This window comes from Rhizoctonia solani, chromosome 13, assembly GCF_016906535.1.
Source record: "Rhizoctonia solani chromosome 13, complete sequence".
NCBI lineage: Eukaryota > Fungi > Basidiomycota > Agaricomycetes > Cantharellales > Ceratobasidiaceae > Rhizoctonia > Rhizoctonia solani.
In genome coordinates this window covers 544,807-564,369 of record NC_057382.1, presented here as the reverse complement: position 1 = coordinate 564,369, position 19,563 = coordinate 544,807, and the positions used below count along the sequence as shown (strand labels likewise).

General features: G+C 50.0%; 7 protein-coding genes across 7 annotated transcripts; 5 read left to right on the top strand and 2 right to left on the bottom strand.

Moving 5' to 3' along the window:
* Nucleotides 1–80: 80 nt before the first annotated feature.
* On the bottom strand, nucleotides 81–3,121 carry RhiXN_07031 (pre-mRNA polyadenylation factor PF I, YSH1-component related protein; the record flags this gene model as incomplete). Its single annotated transcript, XM_043326847.1, has 11 exons — nucleotides 81–254; nucleotides 311–727; nucleotides 783–887; nucleotides 943–1,197; nucleotides 1,254–1,403; nucleotides 1,461–1,625; nucleotides 1,834–2,023; nucleotides 2,076–2,654; nucleotides 2,708–2,799; nucleotides 2,852–2,897; nucleotides 2,955–3,121. The coding sequence occupies 11 exons, from the start codon at nucleotides 3,119–3,121 to the stop codon at nucleotides 81–83; spliced, it is 2,340 nt and encodes a 779-aa protein (XP_043185319.1).
* Nucleotides 3,122–3,628: 507 nt separating this feature from the next.
* Nucleotides 3,629–4,910, top strand: RhiXN_07030 (start domain-containing protein; the record flags this gene model as incomplete). Its single annotated transcript, XM_043326846.1, has 5 exons — nucleotides 3,629–3,713; nucleotides 3,780–4,007; nucleotides 4,063–4,488; nucleotides 4,544–4,642; nucleotides 4,696–4,910. The coding sequence occupies 5 exons, from the start codon at nucleotides 3,629–3,631 to the stop codon at nucleotides 4,908–4,910; spliced, it is 1,053 nt and encodes a 350-aa protein (XP_043185318.1).
* A 370-nt stretch (nucleotides 4,911–5,280) lies between these two features.
* Nucleotides 5,281–9,808, top strand: RhiXN_07029 (uncharacterized protein; the record flags this gene model as incomplete). The annotated part of the gene is made up of 13 exons (XM_043326845.1): nucleotides 5,281–5,350; nucleotides 5,401–5,415; nucleotides 5,462–5,659; nucleotides 5,713–5,768; nucleotides 5,818–6,012; nucleotides 6,068–6,235; nucleotides 6,340–6,477; nucleotides 6,794–8,083; nucleotides 8,141–8,179; nucleotides 8,234–8,375; nucleotides 8,423–9,368; nucleotides 9,398–9,467; nucleotides 9,521–9,808. The coding sequence occupies 13 exons, from the start codon at nucleotides 5,281–5,283 to the stop codon at nucleotides 9,806–9,808; spliced, it is 3,615 nt and encodes a 1,204-aa protein (XP_043185317.1).
* Nucleotides 9,809–11,402: 1,594 nt separating this feature from the next.
* On the top strand, nucleotides 11,403–12,604 carry RhiXN_07028 (Hydroxyethylthiazole kinase family domain-containing; the record flags this gene model as incomplete). Its single annotated transcript, XM_043326844.1, has 8 exons — nucleotides 11,403–11,597; nucleotides 11,651–11,678; nucleotides 11,734–11,771; nucleotides 11,830–11,911; nucleotides 11,962–12,129; nucleotides 12,187–12,275; nucleotides 12,334–12,454; nucleotides 12,519–12,604. 8 exons carry the CDS (start codon nucleotides 11,403–11,405, stop codon nucleotides 12,602–12,604), a joined length of 807 nt encoding a protein of 268 aa, XP_043185316.1.
* Nucleotides 12,605–12,932: 328 nt separating this feature from the next.
* Nucleotides 12,933–15,164, top strand: RhiXN_07027 (Hydroxyethylthiazole kinase family domain-containing; the record flags this gene model as incomplete). The annotated part of the gene is made up of 13 exons (XM_043326843.1): nucleotides 12,933–12,995; nucleotides 13,053–13,076; nucleotides 13,127–13,186; nucleotides 13,234–13,405; nucleotides 13,456–13,552; nucleotides 13,605–13,708; nucleotides 13,762–14,214; nucleotides 14,276–14,305; nucleotides 14,352–14,408; nucleotides 14,463–14,539; nucleotides 14,588–14,669; nucleotides 14,739–14,964; nucleotides 15,017–15,164. The coding sequence occupies 13 exons, from the start codon at nucleotides 12,933–12,935 to the stop codon at nucleotides 15,162–15,164; spliced, it is 1,593 nt and encodes a 530-aa protein (XP_043185315.1).
* Nucleotides 15,165–16,366: 1,202 nt separating this feature from the next.
* On the bottom strand, nucleotides 16,367–17,358 carry RhiXN_07026 (pectate lyase; the record flags this gene model as incomplete). Its single annotated transcript, XM_043326842.1, has 5 exons — nucleotides 16,367–16,379; nucleotides 16,439–16,718; nucleotides 16,773–16,960; nucleotides 17,030–17,129; nucleotides 17,184–17,358. The coding sequence occupies 5 exons, from the start codon at nucleotides 17,356–17,358 to the stop codon at nucleotides 16,367–16,369; spliced, it is 756 nt and encodes a 251-aa protein (XP_043185314.1).
* A 978-nt stretch (nucleotides 17,359–18,336) lies between these two features.
* On the top strand, nucleotides 18,337–19,328 carry RhiXN_07025 (pectate lyase; the record flags this gene model as incomplete). The annotated part of the gene is made up of 5 exons (XM_043326841.1): nucleotides 18,337–18,511; nucleotides 18,566–18,665; nucleotides 18,735–18,922; nucleotides 18,977–19,256; nucleotides 19,316–19,328. The coding sequence occupies 5 exons, from the start codon at nucleotides 18,337–18,339 to the stop codon at nucleotides 19,326–19,328; spliced, it is 756 nt and encodes a 251-aa protein (XP_043185313.1).
* Between the last annotated feature and the right edge of the window lie 235 nt (nucleotides 19,329–19,563).

Sequence of the window (19,563 nt, the reverse complement as noted above, 5' to 3'; positions counted from 1 at the left end):
AGTTGGCTAGACATACTACAAATATACTCGCATTATTACTTCCAAAGAACGTATATGCATACAATCAACAAAAAAGTCGGTTAAGCACTCGATTCGATCATCATCTCTTTCGTGTCTTCTCTAATTGCCTGTACAGAAACCTCATTCTGTCCGGTGACTTCATAAGAGTCGGCCAGAGTATCTATGGTAGCAACAGCCATCTCTAAAACAGCGTTAACCCGGCGACGGAGGGGATCGTAGTCGCATGACACGGCCTAAATAGGTAGAGTGAGAAACCGCATGCCCGAAACAAAAATCTAATGTTGCGTACCATAGAAGGAATGCTAACGCGCGCTTCATAGTTGTCGACTTTGACTAGCAAGTGAGGACCCAAGGGGATAGGCATTCTGTTAGGCCTTTTATAATCTTGGTCACCTTCGGCATCGTCCATGTCAAGGTCCTTGGTTTCTTCGTCTACGTTCTCGGGCTTTGCGTCGCCGGCTTCGGGTTTCGATTCAACCTCCATTTCGGTCTTTGTGTCCGCTGTCTCGCTCATACTGACATCTCCTTGTTGACTAGGATCCACAAATTCAACATCTCCAAAGTGTGCCTCCAAAAATTCAACAACATGCTGAAGACGTTCTGCAGAGTGCTTCTCGGGGTCGGTAGTTGTTGGGTCGTGAGAATGAGGGTGCGAATGAGGGTGTGAAGTCACTGTCGAATAGTCAATAAATGTTCTTTGCGCATGCTAGGTTTCGTAAACTAACGTTTCACAGATGCAGGACTTCTATCGATTCCAAGACAAGTGCAACAGCAGCGTCCGCAATCATGTCGCTACTTGAGCCCGAAATCCATTCGAGCACGAGTTCTTGTTCGGAAGCGAGCTTGACATCAACTGCGTTCATGACCTGGAGAGTAATCTCAGCCCAGCTCAAAGAATCAGCAAAGTACAATAAAACTCACCCGTAGGACAGGTAAACCTTCCTCATCCTGTCCCTCTTTAACGGTTCCAAACATTCCCTCCAAGTGATATCGGACAAGAGCCCATCCGACGGTAAGCGGGACGCGCTGTTTCTGGGTAACAGTACTCAACGACAGACCCGTAAAATCGCGAAGGTCTTTCGTGGACAAGAGCGTGTAAGAGTAATCTTTTGAGATAAGGAGTCCCGAGAGCGTGGATCCCACTGATGGAAGAGGGGTTGCCAAGCTACCAATGGCCTAAAGAAAACTATTTCAGACCGACACGAATGGGGCGGGACAGAATAATGATGTACCTTGGCTACTCGTTCGCCTCTGAAACTGAGTTTCAGAGTTTCTAGATTTTTGGGAGCATGGACCTTGACATCTTCGTCCCTGTCCTTGTATCGGGCTTGCAATGATCCACGCAGACGGCCCATGGCAGTTTGTTCGCCGTGCACGAGGATCTAGTACCGTGGTGCTTGAATAAAGCTTGTGAAGCAGCCAGAATAACTTGCACTTACTACATGCCTCGCTCCGACAGCCTCGATAAACTCCGTATTCTGAGGTCCATCGACATGCGCGCTGAAAGATATATACTCAACCGATAACCTACGCGGAATCATTTTATTCCCGTCAGGTCCATCCGAACGGTATGGCTTGATCTCGTCCGGTTCGAGAATAATATCCTGTCCATTCCAAACGCAAAGTAACGAGTAAAAAAAAGAAGTCAGATCATGCCAGTCGATTCACCACCACCTTGAATCAAATAGAACGCTTAACGAGAGGGCACGCAACGGTTTGAGGAATACTCCGAAGAGTGAGAAAAATGATTATTGCATTGCATCGTTCGAGTTCATACACCTGAGAAAAAGAAAAGTAGATATGGAAACTCACCCTTGCCATGGTTCCTTCTATCGAGTACCCAGTAATAATCACTCCGTTCTTGGCGTCTGGAGCCCAGAGTTCGAGGAGTTCGCGACTGGGTCCGCTGCTCATGAATCCGGGCGAGGCTAGAATTACACACGGGCCTGCTTCAGCGATTTTACGTTCCCATCCACGAGTGGCGGGTAAATGCGAGATATGCCTAGACCAACGCGTTGAAAAATTGCATAGAAAAAAGAATAGAATTGACATACTTGAACACAAATGGATTATCCTTTCTTGCGAACCTCGAGCGAATATGCGAGTTCATGGTATGAATATAAGTCTGATACACCGCCATACACTTTCTCGCCAAATTACTCGCGTAGTAAACCGGGACACCATGCAACTCGGGATGCGCGGCCCAGTACTCGTCCAAGATCAACAACAATTCCTGAGCGCGCCCGAGCGCAAAGACAGGAAGCAACACGTGTCCACCGCGTTTCACGATCGTGTGCACGCTCGATGTGAACCGCGCCTCGCGAGATTCGCGGGCTTCGTGGCCTTGGACTCCGTACGTGCTTTCGACGATGAGCAGGTCCGGGCGGATGGGTGGGAGTTCGGCGCGGACGAGGTGGCGGTCTTCTTCTCGGGAGTAGTCGCCCGTGTAGAGGATTTGGAGGCCTGCAATGTCGATCAGGAACATGCATGCGCCTAGAACGTGACCTGCGTGGTAGGGTGTAAAGGACAATCCAGGGGTGGGAGAGATGAGTTGGTGAGCCGAGATGGGGATGATGTGCGAGAGGGAGAGTGAGACGTCCAGTGGAGTATAAAGAGATTCGTTCCCGGCAGTACTAGTCCGGGTGGGTCAGTTCCAGTTATCTCATCGTTCGACGAATACACTTACGCCATGCGAACAAAATCTTGCATAATGTACTTGTATACGGCCTTAGTCGGGTGTGTCATGTAGACCTTTCCTTTTCCTTCTTTAAAATTCGTCTATTCTCAGACTTGTTAGTCCTCCGTCTGTTCGAAAACCTTTGTTACTCACTTTTTCCATGACGTACGTCAAACTAGCCGCATGATCTAAATGAAAGCTATACCACACACTCAGTCCTTTACTTTAGTTTAAAAAATCGCGCAACGAGACATACTGAGTAACCAATATCGCATCTACAGTACTCCAATCCAATTCGTCCACAAACGGTAAACTTGCGAGACCCGAATGGGCAGGATGCACACCCGCGTCACACACAACAGTTTTACCACGATACTTTATTACACAGCAAGAACGACCGACCTCTTGACCGGCGCCAAGCATAGTCAAAGAGAGAATAGGCGAGTCGGCGTCGTTCATATTTTTTTTTCGTTGGCTTTACACTTGTAGTATTGGTCGTGGTCGTGGCTAGTGAATTGTATTTTGTTTAGGTTTCGACCCCTCCCCAGAGGCCACGTGACCGAGTGGGCGCTTGTAGGGGACCATGGCGGCGTCAGTGGAAGAGAGGAAGCGACGAGAAGCAAAGCAATCTATCGCATTGAATAACGCCATAGCTGAGTCAGGGAGGCCATCTAAACCCAGCGCTGGGGTTTGGGCTGGAGGTGCAACTGCAGCCCCGCGGCAGTTTCCATGTACCTGCAAATACAGTACGACCCTCGATTGAAGTCTTAAATCACATCGATTGTAACTGAACACAAAACCCCTCTATTTCAATCGAGGTACAACCCTCGATATATGAATCCCCGATTCGCCATCTAGACAAAATTCCTATCCGGGACACATCCATACCCGACCCGTAACCAATCCTGGGGCCGCAAAGTTCACATGCGAATGCGCATACACCTTGATCATTCACGTGTTGCGTCCCACCTCGTGGTGATTGGCTTCCAAGGCCGCGACTGTCCAACCAGAACTGGTCAGTCGAACTTGGCCTGGGTTACCTGAGTGTTACTCTATCGACGGGCGAGGCGCGTATATATAGGCCCCGCATACCTCGCGATTGTTTCTACTTTACTCAGCCAACCACCACCACTCACCGCTCACCACTCCACACTTTTCATATCGCTTTCCGTATACAATATGGGTGTTGAAGTTCCAAGTGATCCCGCTCCAAATGGGTACGTCTCCAACCCGCACCAAGAGAAAATCGACGAGGCGCTCCGGTACCTTCGCTCCGAAAAGCAAGGAGGCGAGGGATGGGAGAACATTGGTACATCCCACTCATCCCCACTCGTTCGTATTACGTACTGACTCGTCGCGGACAGACACCAAGGATGGCATCATCCTCGAAAAGAAATACGTGCAAGGGGACAGTTCAGCCATCCCTATCGTCAGGGGACACGGCCTCGTCAAGGACCTGTCGGCGCAGGCGCTGCTATCTACCATCCTCCAGCCGTCGGCCCGGCACCTCTGGGACGAGCGCTTCGCTTCCGGTGCACTCCTCGAGCGATACGGACGTAGGACGTACAAGTTCTACAGCGTTCAAAAGGGCGTGGGCTGGCTAGTTAGCGAGCGTGATATTGTAGGCGTGCAGCATGTACAAGACGGGGAGAACGGCGCGTTCGAGGTTGTCCAGACGAGCGTGGAAGGAGATCCGGATAATAGCGGACGGGTGAGGGCTACATTGACCTGTGCTGGGTGGTCGGTTGTTCCGAGGGGGAATGATCTCGAGGTTGCGTATGTCGTCAAGAGTGAGTTGGTGTGATACAAGTTAGGTCGCGTTTGCCAACTAATTTTTACGTACAGTCAATCCCAATGGCTCGATTCCAAGCGCTGTGGTGGGCAAGATTGTTCAAGACATCCCGCTCGCAGTGGTAAATATTACGAATTTTATTCGCAACAAGGGTGTGCCACCGTATATCACCAACCAGGATCTCAAGTCCCAGTTACGTACTGAGTGGTTGATGTCGAGAAGAGGCACCACGAGATTAGACTTATTGCGGGGGACACGGATGAAGAACTGAAAATCGCAGTCGATCCCAAGTTGTTTGGCGGTAACTGGAGTGTGGGGGTGACTGGAGATGGAGTGGCGGCGGAGAAGGATGGGGATAACGCGGTGGTCAAGGTTCCCGCCGGTACCGGACGATACGAAGTCAAGATTGATGCAGCTTGAACGCGGACTGAGTGAACAATGTGATAAATGTACAATAACCGGATATCTGTCGGGTGATGCTGATTGAAAGGAAGGAGATGACCAAACTTAATTGAGTAATGTGCCATGCGCAAAAGATAATCGTCATCTGGAAGGAATTTCGAGGCACCATATGCACACTGTTGCGGTCACGCCCATAATCAACAAACAGAGAGGGAGAAATAAACAAGGATGGAGGCAAATATAGGATAAATCCGGTACGGATATGAGGTCACGTGAGAATTGTTGCCTCGTTGGAGCCTTGCTTTGAACAACAACGAGCACTGGGAATCGGTGTAATAAACCCTTAGGCCACTGTCCACGCATCCCATTACCCAGATCCTCCGACGCGATGGCGACCCCGTTTATTGACTCGGAGGTCGCCCCGGTGCAGTACTACCATCTCCAGTCCCATACGCCCCGTGAGTTCGCTATATGCCCCACAAACACCATATACTGACGCGTGACATAGCTCCTGCCGAGAAAAGTAAGTTTAAACATGAATTTATAACGCGACTCTGACCCGCTCCCAGCCCTCCTATGGCTCCAGGGCGTCAACGATGCGGGCCCGCTTTCTCACCCGGCCGTGGACTCGACGTCTGAGTATGCTGCCGAAACACCGGGACAAACAGTACAGATGCTGCCAGGCGATGCCCCCGAGCGCCACCCACTGTCCCCGCCTCCGCCACCCCCCCAGCCTGTCCTTGCTGCTCCCTCCCCCCGCAAGCGCCGTGAAGAGCCCCCTCTGACTGGATTCCCCCTTCCTATCTCCAGCCAAAGGTAGCAGAAGAACAATCCGGCAAGTCGGAAAGCAAGATGGGCCTCGATCTCGAATATGCTGTGCGTAGTACCACCCAGCTCACACGCGTTTGCTCACGGCCTTTTCTAGGTATTCGGGGACCATGGAGCAGGAAGCGAGGCCTCGTACCAGCGCACTTTACAGCAGGCAGCTGGCGGATACCCTACTGAAGAGCATAATGGCGAAGAACTTGATATTGAGCCCGAGGGTGATTTGTATGATGATGATGTCGATAGTAACGAACAAGAACGGCCCGAAAGCCTGATGAGCCCCAATAATCGCACTGTACGTCCCGGATTTTCTCATATAAACCGTGGGGTTTCATTGACAATATGTCTAGGTACCAATTGAAGATCCAAACAACTCGCGCTCCCCGCGTTATCTCTCACAATCCACTGGTCCATCCTTTGGAAACATTAATCGTCCTAGCTCATTCGCTCCTATGCATACCATGATGGAAAAAGGTCCCAACGTGAACATTCAGATCCAGCCGCCAACCGACCGCACGGTGGGTCCATTTTTCTGCTTAGTGATCCATTCTGATTCTTATGACATAAAACCCCGCATTTCACGCGACTTTGCCCTTTCAAACCGACGGATTGATCATTGTAGCATTCGCGCACCGGCAGGGAATCTGAAATTACTATGGATCCAGTTGGACAAATCACTGACGAGATGGATAATCTCTGGAGTGGTAGTGCTCTGCCGCCTATCAAGACGCAAGGAACGGGGACAAGCGCCAAATGGAAGGTGAGTTTACGCGCTTTGTTACTCCCAAAGGGATCTCTTTGTTCTCGTGTCAGTTTGGGGTCGGTCTCGCGCGTAGATCCTCCAACCGCGTTCTGAGCTCTAGACTCTATGATCGCGACTCGAAAAATCCCAAGGAGGCGTGACGTTCAATGGCCAGCGTGTTTTGTTATCTGATCATGCGCTCGCTTTCATCATGACCCATACGCTTTTCTTTCGCGTTTTCTGCTCGACGCTTTTTGGATTTCCAAAACCCGTTTGCGTTTCTCTCACCCTCCCTCATTCCGTCATTCAGTATAGCTGACCAGACGTCATCTAGCCTCCTACAGAATCCGCAGGCTCAGAGGCATCATTCTATAGGAACTCTGGGCCCATTGGGTCTGGATACGGCAACGTCGCTCCTCCACATACTGGCCTAGTTTCGACGCAAATAACCGGCAGTCGCGGTGTAGCCCCTCAACAGACGGGAACAACAAACAGACAATCCACTGCTCGCGGAACTCAGGTACCCGTCCAACCCCAAATGACCGGCATGACAGGAAAACAGTCTACCCGAGGTGCTCCTATCGCGCCTCAGATGACCGGCAAGCAGTCGACTGCTGGAGGCCGACATTCAATGGGCGCCAGCCGTGGTGCACCGATTCAACCGCAGCAGACGGGCATGACGAACAGCAGACAGTCGACCGCGCGTGTCCAGCCTCAAATGACCGGAAGCAAGAGCAGTAAAGTTATTCCACAAATGACGGGCAAGTCGGGTCGAACTTCAATGTCGCGTGCCGGCCAGAGCGTTTCTCAACCCGGACCTCGTCATTCGATCGCTGGTTCGGCTGTAGGTGGCCAATCTACGACACCTGGACGCGCCAAGAGTCCATTGGGTCGGGGGTCTGTCACTGGAGGATATCAATCGTTTGGCGATATGATGCAGGACCCGGCGATGAATGATAATGCGAGTTATGCAGACGAACTTGACGAGGGGCAGTACCCGGGCGCATACCCTGGAACAGACGGAAACAGTTTCGCCGGGGAAGGTATGGCGTACATGGGCGAAGATATTGGGCGTGCGCCGAGCGTAGCGGAAAGCGCCAATACCCTTCGAGGCGAAAAGAAGTTGCACCCACTCGCGGGGAGTGCTGTTGCGCCCAGCGAGGGAGGCATGCATCCTCTTAGGAGTGTTCCCCCAAGCGAAGCTGGTGGGTCTATCGCTCCCCCGTACAGGACCGGTAGCCCGGCCGGGAGCCGTATCTCCCACCGTCGATCCGCGAGTGGAGCTGGTGGGCCTCCTGCCGACCGATCTGGAACCCCGACTCGGTCCTACCACAACCACCATAGCCACGGAGATTCGACTCCCACCCCATCGGAAGCCGGATTCATCGATCGCGTGCCTGACATGTCCGAGCGCGAACTATTGGAGGTTCTCAAGACTCCCAGGACGAGCTATACCGTCTCGCCGTCTGTGCTTGCCGAGGAAGTCAGCCGAACGCATTACCATGACGAGGATTTGTGCATCTTGTTGCATGCTGCCGAGGACCCCAGTCAACACGAAGTTATCCGCAAGGCCGTCAGGAAGGCTGCAAAGATGAGGATCAAGAGGTTGGGTATCGAAGATGAGGTAGGTTTTCGTATGCTTTATTGTATGAACGAACGGGTGTTGACGCTAGTTTAGCAGAGGAAGCGCGAGCCGTTGTCGATTGCTGCTCCGCCCGATGTGAGTTTGGTCTCTTTTTTGGCATGAAATTGGTGGTGACTGACATGTTTCTAGTCTAATGTCGCACCCCAGTGGGCTCGTCCGTTGTTTGATATGCTCCAGGATGCGCAAACCCGGTTGGAGAGCCTCGAAGGCGGACGAAATAGGATCGAAGCCCCGCCCTCGCATATTGGGTCTCATAGACCCCCATCGGATGGTGGGTGCACTCTACTACTCACCGTTATTTAACTTATGTACCTATAGCTGGGTTTGATCTAAACATCGGCCGCACACCTATGACCGCACATGGAAACATTGATGCTTCGACCGTTCCATCTGGCACACACGTTGGTGAATCGGTTCTAGGCGGCAAAACTGCCGACTACCAACAGCCCCTCGAGGATGAATTCCCGGACCACTCTCGTGAGCACATCCAAGACCCGGGGACTATCCGCCAGGCGCTGAGGGAATTTTTGCATCCAGATGAACATGAGCAGAGCGTGGCTGGTGGTCGATCCTTTGCTGGACCTGGAACTGCTATGGACCGTTCGGTATTTGGCCGTGGAGAGTCAGTCTTTGGGCATGAGCAAGAACCATCGATTGCGGGTGGCGAAGGTGACGTCGAAGAGGAGCTTTACAAGCTTAGAGTCAAGCAACCCCCTCCTCGCTCAGAGGTTTCCCATAACGGAGAGGTTCCTGAGATTCCGGGCGAAGACAGGAACGATGATCATCCTCCACAGAGCGCGGTGTCTGCTCCTCCTGATCGTGATCGGGCGTTGCAGACGTACCAGGCTCCACCGGTTTGGCAGCGCGTGCACCAGCGATTGTTGAACTGGGCCATGGTCTGGCCCTTGACCGAGTTGGACAAGGCGCTTGCGAGCACTGAACGAGGACATCAAGTTGAAGAAATCGCGCTGAGCGTGTGGTGTACCCAGGTTTATAAGCGCTACGTTCGTGCGCGTATGTCTGAAGGCGGCGGGGACGTGTCCAAGGTCGATCGTATGTATGTCCCGCCCAATATGGCAGACGCGATTAGCACCGCGGTGTATAATGGCCGACATGGAGACGCGTGTCAGATGTTGAAGGATTTGTGGACGCCGTTTGGGTTGGAGGGCATGCCGAGGTTGATTATTGTCCTTGCGAGGCATAGGAGGGATGAGCATCATTGGGTCACTCACAGGCAAGTTGCTGTGCTTTTTTCTTACTTTCTGTAAGAATCGTATTGACTCGTTTGGATAGGTTCTCGCTGCCTGATGGTCAACTCTCGACCTATGATACGTATCCCGAAAAGTCCCTTCCCGATGGACGTGTAAGTTGTTTTGTCCGTGTTTATGAGGATGAATGCTGATGCGATTGACCCAGCCCCTTGGATGGTGGTTCGCTATTCGTAGTGCATGGCCACATGCGTCATACCCTCCCGCCGACGCCCTTGTCCAAAAAATGGTCCGAATCAATCGCCCGCTCCAACTGCTCGTGGACTGTTCGGTTGCGGCTGCTGCCATCTGGCGCAACCTCCTTATGGGAAGCAAAGCCGAACGAAGTGTCGACCTCGAACGTTTGCGCGATTTGATCAGCACAGAAGTCAAATCGCTCAAGCAACGTAAAGAAATGGGCCGCTTGACGGTGTCTACTTCCCGGAACGACGATTGAAACACTTCTGATACTGTCCCGTCCAATAATATCTAGAAGAAAGGATGGACAAGCTGATCTAGCACAAGTTGGTATTTTCTTTTGGTCTGGTTTGGTTATGATCTACTTTTGCGTCTTTTATACACTACACATTATCCCCTTGTTTGTTTGTGTGTTCGGATTTAGTCCTGTGTTTTGCCTTGCTTTTGTTACGATCCGGTACGCCCCCCGTTCATGTCCTGCTTTTGTCACCTTGTACTTGCTTGGATGTGTGATGTTGCCAGAAATATATGTTACCTTTTTTCTCTTTGAATTTGCGTGATTTGAGGTTGAGCACCAGTAGCATGATCTGTGCGATGCCATTTGGGTTACTCACTCACCGATCGCTGATGCCCAACGGCAAGTAGTAAAGGATATCGCCATCCCTAGCGGGCTGCAGTAATATTCCCATGCAGTGCTTGCATGAAACCTGCCCTTCACGTTCAGCATATTGGAAATTTAACTTTATTACCACGACTGCCAATAAACTCAACCAAATGTTCTTCTTGTGTTTTTACTATCTCAAAATAAGTTAGGCTAGAGAAAGCTCTAATACATAGGAAAGATTTGAGGCTCTTATTTTCAGGATATGGATCGATTCCCCTCTGCGTGCTACATGATACGGTGGCTATGTCGTCGAAAATTTCGTTTGCGAACTTATCCTGGCTCGTATTACCTGGATACGGATGACTTTGTAATGATACTATGGAGCTGTCGTTACTGGCGCTATAACACGTGCGTTAGCCTCTCGAACGTAAGTTATAAGTGGCTGATGGCTTCCCAAGCATACCACCCTGTACCGAGCACACACTGTTGTACTGGCATGTTATTTCGAAGCCACATGCTGGAATACACTACAAGCATGATAAATGGGGTCAACCAAACACACACCCCTTGTAAATACTCTGTGCCCTTCGTCCCCTATTACTATTCACGATAGTTGGGCCCAAAAATAGCATAGATTGAATCCTGATTGAATTCAGAGCCAGTTGCTAAAAGCCGGTGGAGATTGTGGGTGGAAATTCGTACTATGGGATCAGCCACTGTCGATGCACGCTTTTTCGTGAGGCTCGTACAATGGCAAGTGATCACAATATTGATGTATAAGAGTATTGATAATTGTCCCAGAGGGCTCGATCAGATAGAAGCACACCTAGTCTGCTCTGTACCGATAACTACTGTACGGGGTCATTGCTGTTTGTCTAATGACCAAGAGGATAGTATCCTCCAGAAGGTGATAAATTCCACTATGGCCCAATTTTAGATACCTCCGGGGCACATACCTGGGCCAGGCACGCCAAGACTGAGTATTTGATCGGCCTGTGGCATTAGCCATACCTCGGCGCTCAAATATTACGCAAAAAGGAAAACTCGATTACACCCAACCTTATCGTTTACGCCAGCACTGCCTATCACCCAGCTAATAGGTCATATCGGACACATTTTTAAGTCTAGAATGAAATGCGGACAATTTTAAAGAGGTCTCGTGCCTGCCGCCTGGCGTCCTCATATATCAAGCTCCTCAGAGATGCTGGCGAACTAGGTTATCCTCCCTCCGTGCCTCATCTCCGCGACCATGTTGTGGGTTTCATATCTAATCGGCGTCGCCGCCTATGCTTCCGTTGCCACCTCGGTCGCACTTAACTCGAGACAGATCCAGTGGCCCACGCTTCCCAACAACTTGACTGAAGACGTTCTTCAGGTGGCGGGCGCAATCTCCCCTCCCTGTGCAGCAAATACTACCTGGTGTCAGCAATTGACAGAAGTAGTGGTGTGTTTGCTGCTGGTTTTGAAACAAGAGGGATACTGAGTTTGACCCTTCAGATTCCTCGATGCCAACGCCTGCGTGGGGGTAGGTCAATTGAGTGAATGGGTTCGAGCATAAATCACTGATGAGGCTATACCAGACCCCGGGTGCTGGTGTGGTAATCACGACCCACTTCATGTATGTTATTATTATTATTTTTACCCATTTATTATCTAATTGATACTTACTTCTCCAGTACTGTGCGATATGTATGTCGAGTCCTAGCGACAACCAAACCACCGCGGATCAAATGCAAGCGGCTACCGCTGGTCATAATGGTACGAGCTACCCACCTAATCGAGTCGAGCTGTTGCTCATGGAACCTCAGCTTTCCATGTTGCGTGCAATGCATATGAGCAGTTGATCAACGGCACAGCCGTTGTTACTTCAACTTCTTCCTCTACAAGCCCGGCCACCAGCGAAACTTCAACTCCAACCGCGGTCAGTTCTAATTCTGGTGATAACAAAGTTCCCATCGGTCCTATAGTCGGGGGTGGTAAGTGTCTATCAAATGGTAGACGAAGGCTTCCATTTTGAGAAATAACCATGATAGTTGTTGGTGGCGTTGTTGGTCTCGCCCTCGTGGTTGGAATCATATACCTCCTGGCAATTGTACTCAAGAAAAATGACCGTACAAGCGAAGTAAGTACACAATTCAGTTCTATACCAAGTACTAATGCTAACCTATTAGCGCTACTAGGTCCGGCCTTCGAACGTTTCTTACCTATCAAGTGAACATAAAAGTCCAAATCTGTATGCTGCTCCGTATCCTCAGTTACCAGCTTCCTATCCGGGTCCAGCCCCTGGTCATATTTCACCACGTAAGTATCTGTGGGCCAGACCTCCACGAGCTCATCTGATTCCTTAGTTGCGTTGGGGTCATAGATAATAACAATTACATTCCAGAACCCATGAATCCCATGACTGGCGCTGCTCAACCTCAACCCCCGATTCAACCCAGCCACAACTGAGATCATTTCTTAACACCTTTACTTTCTTTTTTCTTTTTCTTGGAGTAGTGGGTTTACCCTTAAAGTACTAATGTTATGTCTGTACTGTACACATGATTGGAACGAATTTACGAATCAAGTTATATCGAAGCTCAGGTATCCGCTGACGCCTCGCGATCGTGGAAGTAAGCATATTTGTCTGCCGATCGCATCGGTGGCTGTGAGTTCGCGATTCGGTCGTATATGGAATTTTCGCACGCTCTCATTCGGCGATCCAATCTCTTCATTTATAAACTCCCAGGCCTTGTTTGTAGGTCCCCCGCACTTGTATAGGTATACGATTAGTGACATGACAAAAATTGACTATTCTCTTTATCTTGTAACGGCGCGAGAATTTCTACCGCCTGGTAAAGTGAGTATCTGGGCTTCGTCTCTCAGAATAGGACAGCCTGACTGGTGGCCCGACTAGGACTATTATGAGTCCTTGGAGGAGGTAATTATTCTGCGACTTTAACTTTGATGCCTACTAAAACCTGATCTCAGAGTATTCAAGGGGGTGTTACGGTCGTCCAAGTGCGAGAGAAGAAATCGGATACTGGAGAAGTATACTGCTCAAACCTTTCGCTCGAGCCTTCTCTCACCCTTTTTAGTTTATTGAGATTGCCCGCCGAACGAAGCAAATATGCGACAAGTACAACGTACCGATGTTCGTGAATGATCGAGTGGACGTGGCACTGGCAGTTGGCGCAACTGGCGTACATATCGGTCAGACTGATATGCCAGTTTCGACAGCTAGGAAGCTTCTAGAATTGGCACATTCAAGTGTGTAAATTGTCCTTTGATTATTCCAAAGTTTGATTGACATTTGATAGATTCGCCTTGTCTGATTGGAGTATCGGTTAGTAATGTGGACGAGGCCAAGCGTGCTGTATTAGACGGAGCTGATTATGTTGGAATTGGGGCGGTCTGGTAACTATCTAATGGATCGAAGGAACCGAGTATTTTAATGATCAATTTCAAGGGCCACCGCGACGAAGGATCTCGTCAAGCCGGTACTGGGTGTTCGAGGTCTGGGAGATATGCTGGACATAGTAGGAGACGCGGGGATTCCGGCTGTGGCTATCGGTAAGTGAAGTCCCTAAGGTTACCAAAGCTTCTAATTCAGAATATACAAACAGGTGGCATCAAGGTTCACAATGCTCTCCATACATTACATGGGGCAGTTGGTCCGATTACAGGAACCGCTCTTTCCGGTCTTGCTATTGCAACTGAAATAATCAGCGCACCGGATGCCTCGATACCTGCAAAAGCATTGACGCAGATCATCAACTCTCGTTCCAGGCACTTCCATTGGCCTGCTCTATGTCTTCCCGCAAACACTTCTCCATCGGCGGCCCTCCTGGCCGAAAATGCCGGCTCGCTCTTGACAGCGTTGAGAGAGCATTCTCCACTCATACACCAGATCACGAATAATGTGGTTATAGCTCAGAGCGCAAATGCTACTCTAGCGCTGGGTGCCAGCCCGATTATGGCCACTGCACCAGAAGAAATGGAAGATCTGAGCAAAGTAGCGGGCGGACTTCTTATAAATTTTGGGACAATCACAAACAAGGCGGGTATGCTGATTGCGGGTATGTACCTCGTTTAGCCATGATTTTGGACTCGTTTTTTAACATTGTACGGCGCATACAGGGAAAGCAGCTAACGCAAACAAGAAACCAGGTAAATAATCCTTAGGAGAACATAAGCGGCGCTAACCAAAAAATAGTTGTATTTGACCCAGTCGGCGTCGGTGCGACCCAATTCCGACGGGAAACTGCAAGTGGTGCGTTAAGTGCAGTTTGTGTTTCAGAGTAAAATATTGAATGCGAAATTTAAGAGCTTTTGAACTCATGGCAAGCAAGTGTCATCAAAGGTAATGCCGGGGAGATTGGGGCTCTCCTAGGATCCTCAGAGGTAATTGAATAAAACGCGACGATATTATCTAATAATAGACTACCCTAGGTTATTGCAAGAGGGGTTGACAGTGTTGGTCCTGGATTCTCTGACCCAGCAAACATCGTTCGTGCTCTAGCCAAGCGAGAACGTAAGCCTAATCTTAAATGGTGAACCAAATCTCTACATACTAATTCACAGTGCCTGGTTCCCAATCTAGGCTGCATTGTCGTAATGACCGGCAAGACCGATTATGTATCTGATGGTTACAGCGCTGTTGCCCTCTCGAATGGACATTCCATGCTGGAGGATATAACTGGGAGCGGATGTATTGTAGGGACTGCGATTGCGGCTTTCGCCGCTGCATCTCGCCTCATAGCAGCAGAGAACACTGAGGATGAAGGCAAACTTGTTCGGGGAGACATGTTCCAGGCTGCCGTAGCGGGGTGAGACTAGCCTGTTTATCTGTTCACGCCGCGAATGCTGATCCTCTATCAGGGTTCTTGCAATAACGATCGCATCGGAAATTGCAGCGGCTCGCCCGGACGTCAAGGGTACTGGAACGTTTATGTCGGCACTTATCGACGAATTGTACAACTTGAAGCCGCAAAACATTGCAGACCGTGCCATGGTCGAAATTTTGTAGAATGGTTATTAGAGATCGCTTCGCCTCTTTCAATGGAAAGGTGATTAAAGTTCTACTCATATCGCCTATAATTGCCATGAATTTTATAAATTACGATGAAATTAATCCCATCGAGTCCTACTGAATATACTATTGTTTCTGCCAACTTATGTGCACTTTATAAGAACGAGTGTGTGGAGGCAGATGGTAAGTACACATTAAGTGAAACATCTCAATGTACTAGCGGTGCAGGCAATTATCGCACTACACGAATTAGGGTAAGTGGGGTTTTGCGACGGAGCCTGTGGAGGCCGCAAAACTTGTGATGGGCCGGTCAGGATGGGCCTCACATTGTTCGCCTCTGTGCCGTATTTACATGTGCGCATATTGTTAATCGTGCTACGACACGGCGTTTTTATACCGCGTCTTTTCCCTTCCATACCACGCAATGCGAGCCCGCTGTGCTCGCAGCTGGTTTGTCCTTATATTCTTTTCCTTTTCTGTGATTCCCGCCTACCCACTCCAATACTACTCACATTCGACCGACCTGGTTTGGCCGCCCACCCAGCTCTCTCGGTGTCGCGGCGCCCGTGCTACCCCAGTTCTGCGTACCGCCTCACTTGTCCCCATCCCTCTTCGCCCTCCGGTCGCGATCGTCTGTGTCTTCCTTATTTCTATTAGTCACGCTTATTTCCTAATCAGTGCCCCGGCCGAGGCCAAGTATGGGCTACGATTGACAGCTAAGTATAATATTATAAGTCATTCATTATATGTAGTTTCCAAAATACGATAAAACATACAAGCGGGTTAAAATCAAGATTAAATTTGACTCCCAAGAGAGGGAAATATACCCACCACTCGATTCAGCAAAACATGTTTTTTTGGGCCTTAGATTTTTACGGATAATCTGGGCAGATGATGGAATATAATACAAGTCTGACTGGCGGTACACTTTAAACTGAACCCAAATGCCTACTCGTTGTGGAGATAATGTCGCCATATGTTGACGATTCTCACAAGGAATTGGAGATATTGCAATATTTGTTAAGATGTTTGCGCCGCTGGTACATAGTATATACGCGGTCGATCGTGTACTACTTCTGACTGCTTGCTCCCAGATGTATCAAGCAAAGGTAGAAGACGTTATAGATTATTAAGTAGATAGGACAATACATATGTAGTAGCTCAGCATTAGAGATAGTTAGCCGAGAGCTCTGAAGAGATTAGAACTTGCAGCTGCAGGGCAATCATTGGCGAGTGAGCGCACGCGAGATCGAGAAAGATTGTATGCTTACCTGGCGTTCGCTGTATTCTTGGTCAGCGTCGTGGGCTCGTCGCCCTTGTTGTTGCCTTGGAACGTGTCGCACACCGATGTCAGGCTGGTGTACGAGTTCGTCTTGGTGTCGATCGTCGCCACGTCTCCGAAGTTCGAGTTCACGCCGGCGAGCAGCTTGCCGTTGCGAGCGATTATGTTGCTGATCTGCACCTCGCGCTTGACCTGAGTGCTGCAGTTACCGCATGAGCGGTAGAGCTTGCCGAAGTCCTGAACGCAGTACGAGTCGATCTTGACGAGACCTAAGCGGCAAAGATGAGGCGGACTCAATTGCAGAGCCAATGGGAGCAACTCACCTCCGCCGTTGTGCTGGACAACCTTGTCGGACGCGCTCTTGGCGCCTCCGCCGGTGATGGTGGTCGTGCCGGAGCTCTGTCTGATGGTAATGGCATCCTCGCATACGTCCTCGAACCAGACGTTGCGGATGGTGCAAGGGCCCTGGCAGTGTACTCCCTCGTTCTGGTCGGCGCCGATCACAGCGTTACTGCAGGGTATATGCATGAATACGTGACCATAGGGCCAGCTTGAATGCAACAGTAACGCCAAAACTTACGCAAGAGTGGCACCAGACTCGAGGATGAAGACGGCGTCCTTGGTACCGCCTTCCTTCTGACCGCCGCATGTGACGCCTCGGCCATAACGTAGGTTCTTGCCTGCGGGTCAATGCATATAAGTACAGGCATGCGCAGATATCTTCCGAGACTTACCGTCAAAGCTTTCGCCAGCCTTGATGGTACGAGCTTCAGATAGCTTGACGTTGGTAGATGCGGATGGATTAGGGAACGAGCAGCTGGCCGCACGCTTCTCCGAAGGAATGGCGAGCGCAGTCTGAGCAAGCACACCGGCGACGACAGCGAGGGTAGCGAACGATAGCTGAACCATATTATCAGAGATAGTCGTGAGTTGAGAAGGGGATAATTGTACTGTAGCTGAATCTGAATGTCAAAGTACCAAATCCAGTGCTTTGCTTTTATGCCCCTTGGATTCTGTATCTTCGCCCCCATAGTTATCATGTTGGCTGTTACATCTCTCGCCGACGCGGTACACGTGGCTTGGTATTCGTCAATGTTTTCATTCTTCACGGACGACAACGGGGAGTAGAGTCTATTTGCTTAGTTCTGTAGCCGTGGTCTGTGTATCTTCTTCCACCAATTTGTCTTGCCAAGCACATTTTCACGTGTCATTCTTTTGATATACACTAGTAGCTCCAGAGCGACATTAAATGATCCCGGCCCGGACAGGGACCTGTAAAGGTACAGTACAGGCCAGCAATAAATAATCAATAAAAACAACCTTATCTATTTGACAATACATTGAAATTCATATACCCAACCGAGCGTGGATAAACCGCCAAGCCTCAGCAACTCATCGAACGTTTAGTCTTTTTAGCCTCATATAGCATACGACAAATGTAGATGATGCTTACAAACCCACTGGGGTTCAGTCACGGGGTGTAAGCCATGAAAAGTACTAGTAAATAAAAGGTTAGCAGTGTGGCCAGGTAAGAAGAGAACCCAGCGACAGACAACCAACGAATTTGGACACGTCATGGCGAAGTGATCCGGAATGAAATTGGAGCGACAAATGGACTTGTCCAAGTGACTCTAGTGGTAGTCGAGACCATTTGACATGCACCAGCAGAGTAAGAGATTGCAGGGATAGAATACTATACGTGGCTCCTTCAGTTGTTCGAAAGTGGGTCAGCTGCGCTGGTTGACAGTAGCAACTCGAGTTCAACAGTGTTTAAATACAGAGGGGTGCACCAAGCATTCAGCATCAGCCCTTAGCTTTCCTCGCTCATCCGATATCGCCCTCATACTGCCATAGCTCTATCGTCAACTCACGACTATCTCTGATAATATGGTTCAGCTATCGTTCGCTACCCTCGCTGTCGTCGCCGGTGTGCTTGCTCAGACTGCGCTCGCCATTCCTTCGGAGAAGCGTGCGGCCAGCTGCTCGTTCCCTAATCCATCCGCATCTACCAACGTCAAGCTATCTGAAGCTCGTACCATCAAGGCTGGCGAAAGCTTTGACGGTAAGTCTCGGAAGATATCTGCGCATGCCTGTACTTATATGCATTGACCCGCAGGCAAGAACCTACGTTATGGCCGAGGCGTCACATGCGGCGGTCAGAAGGAAGGCGGTACCAAGGACGCCGTCTTCATCCTCGAGTCTGGTGCCACTCTTGCGTAAGTTTTGGCGTTACTGTTGCATTCAAGCTGGCCCTATGGTCACGTATTCATGCATATACCCTGCAGTAACGCTGTGATCGGCGCCGACCAGAACGAGGGAGTACACTGCCAGGGCCCTTGCACCATCCGCAACGTCTGGTTCGAGGACGTATGCGAGGATGCCATTACCATCAGACAGAGCTCCGGCACGACCACCATCACCGGCGGAGGCGCCAAGAGCGCGTCCGACAAGGTTGTCCAGCACAACGGCGGAGGTGAGTTGCTCCCATTGGCTCTGCAATTGAGTCCGCCTCATCTTTGCCGCTTAGGTCTCGTCAAGATCGACTCGTACTGCGTTCAGGACTTCGGCAAGCTCTACCGCTCATGCGGTAACTGCAGCACTCAGGTCAAGCGCGAGGTGCAGATCAGCAACATAATCGCTCGCAACGGCAAGCTGCTCGCCGGCGTGAACTCGAACTTCGGAGACGTGGCGACGATCGACACCAAGACGAACTCGTACACCAGCCTGACATCGGTGTGCGACACGTTCCAAGGCAACAACAAGGGCGACGAGCCCACGACGCTGACCAAGAATACAGCGAACGCCAGGTAAGCATACAATCTTTCTCGATCTCGCGTGCGCTCACTCGCCAATGATTGCCCTGCAGCTGCAAGTTCTAATCTCTTCAGAGCTCTCGGCTAACTATCTCTAATGCTGAGCTACTACATATGTATTGTCCTATCTACTTAATAATCTATAACGTCTTCTACCTTTGCTTGATACATCTGGGAGCAAGCAGTCAGAAGTAGTACACGATCGACCGCATACATACGCACATACCAATAAATTGAGACCACCTTTGCCTAGCACTAGCTTTTCACAATTTTTGTGCAATACAATGCCTCGAGAAATATT